The sequence below is a fragment of the Thermobia domestica genome, chromosome 12 (assembly GCF_964235325.1).
Source record: "Thermobia domestica chromosome 12, izTheDome1.hap1.1, whole genome shotgun sequence".
Taxonomy (NCBI): domain Eukaryota; kingdom Metazoa; phylum Arthropoda; class Insecta; order Zygentoma; family Lepismatidae; genus Thermobia; species Thermobia domestica.
This window is the reverse complement of record NC_137465.1, coordinates 49,723,411-49,725,361: the sequence shown is the minus strand read 5'-3', so window position 1 is coordinate 49,725,361 and position 1,951 is coordinate 49,723,411. Positions and strand designations below refer to the sequence as shown.

The window sequence follows — 1,951 nt, the reverse complement described above, 5'->3', positions numbered from 1 at the left end:
TACAAATAACAGTAGAATTCAAAGTTCTTAATTTTTCGAGAAAAACAAATCTCGAAGCATTATCCACCCTAATTAATATAAATTTAAAGGCATTAGAGGTCGGCAAAGGCCCTATAATATCGACCATTACATTCTGTCCAACTCTTGTTGAACATTTTGAAATTAATGGACCCATTTTCTTTTTATTATTTTCTTTAATTAGTTGACAGGTTTTACAAGTTCTAACATAGTCCTTAACGTCATTTACTACTGAGTCCCACGTGTAGCGTCGCATTATTTTCTTTAAAGTACGAAAAATCCCGGTATGACCACCTGTCAATTCGTGATCGTGAAAGAACTCGATCACTAATTTATGCAAATTCTTCGGAATTACTATTTTAAAAGGAAGGTTTAAGGCTTTACTCTTTTTCATTAATATACCATTATTTAAAACATAATTTCGAATGTTCTCACCATATTCCAACCTTTCTATAATATTTCTCAACTCAGGATTTTCTTTTTGTAACTCCGGTAAGGGCTCTTTCACCATAGGCAATTGCCAAGAATTTGCCATTTTTAAATTCCTTTTCATTATAGCCATACCCACAGGTCCGTCCACTTGCACAAATTCAAATGGATCATACATACGTGTCAGGAAATCTGCAACTACGTTATTTTGGGACCTAACATGTTGGATAGTAAATGAGAATTGACACAAAGTCTCGACTAAAGGACCATATTTTAACAATCTCTTAGAATTACCCAAAATCCAGGATAACGCCTTATTGTCGGTAAAGACCACAAACTCATTAATCAAATAGTGGCGAAACCTATCAATTGCTTTAACGAGACTGATGAACTCGATCTCATAAATGCTCCTGTGTCGGTCAGCTTCCGTCAATTTTTTACTAAAGTACGATACAGGAATAAGATTATTATTCTCATCCATTTGACTTAAACAAGCTCCAATCGCTTTTCCTCCCCCGTCAACATGGATGAAAAACTTCTTGGACAGGAGTCCTTAATATAACATTATCTAATAATTCTTGCTTTAATTTATTTAAAGTTTTCTGATGTTCGATGGTCCATTCGAATTTTCTTTTTGTTGATTTTAACTCGCTTAATGAACCCATCAACTCCTGCAGACCACTACAAAATCGAGCATAATACGAAAACAGTCCACAATTTTGTTGTACTCCGCGCCTATTTCTAGGTGGAGGGATTTTCTTAATCGCTTCTACCCTTGATGGATCAATTTCGATAGTATCACCATCAGTTACAAATCCTAAGTATTTTATCTTTTTATAAAACAAAGCACTCTTATCAGGGGAAACAGTAATTCCATATTTTTTCAATCTTTCGAGGACCATTTTCAAAACTTTTTAATGTGATTCTACATCAGATGTACATATTAAAATGTCATCAAAATAAGTTTTTACGCCTAGATCCTTCAAGTCACCAAGAATTTTATCAATTACCCTCGCTAAAATACAACTTCCAGTCTTTATACCGACTGGTACCCTCGTATATTGAAAACTACCACGTGGGGTAACAATCGTAGTTATTTCGCGTGATCCCTTTTCCAGTTGCAACTGGAAATATGCTTTGGTAAGATACAGGCTTGTAAGGAATTTCTTTCCCGCCAAACTCGTTAAACACTCTTCTAAATTAGGCGCAGGATAAACGTCATCCTTAATCAGGGAATTCGCCTTATAGAAGTTACCTACTATACGATGAGTTCCATTCTTATTTCGTACTAAGAAGCAACTACTTCCATAATCCGAATGATCTACCTCAGTCAAAATACCCTGAGACACAAGGTCATCGATACAATCATAAAAAATTTTTTCTTTGTTTTTAGGAACCGGAAATGGATGCTCCTTAAATGGTTTTTGTTCTTTTAAATAAAGTTTAGCTTGAAAGCCTTGACAACATTCTATTTTTTCTTTTATAACATCAGAAAATTCAGTAG

General features: G+C 34.5%; 1 protein-coding gene across 1 annotated transcript; it reads right to left on the bottom strand.

The window, feature by feature from the left end:
* Positions 1-965: 965 nt before the first annotated feature.
* Positions 966-1,349, bottom strand: LOC145665951 (uncharacterized). The gene has a single exon (XM_081733056.1). It carries the CDS (start codon positions 1,347-1,349, stop codon positions 966-968), a length of 384 nt encoding a protein of 127 aa, XP_081589182.1.
* Between the last annotated feature and the right edge of the window lie 602 nt (positions 1,350-1,951).

Coding starts and splice junctions, on each gene's coding strand:
- LOC145665951 (XM_081733056.1), bottom strand. CDS start 1,349: ATGGTCCTCGAAAGATTGAAAAAATATGGAATTACTGTTTCCCCTGAT.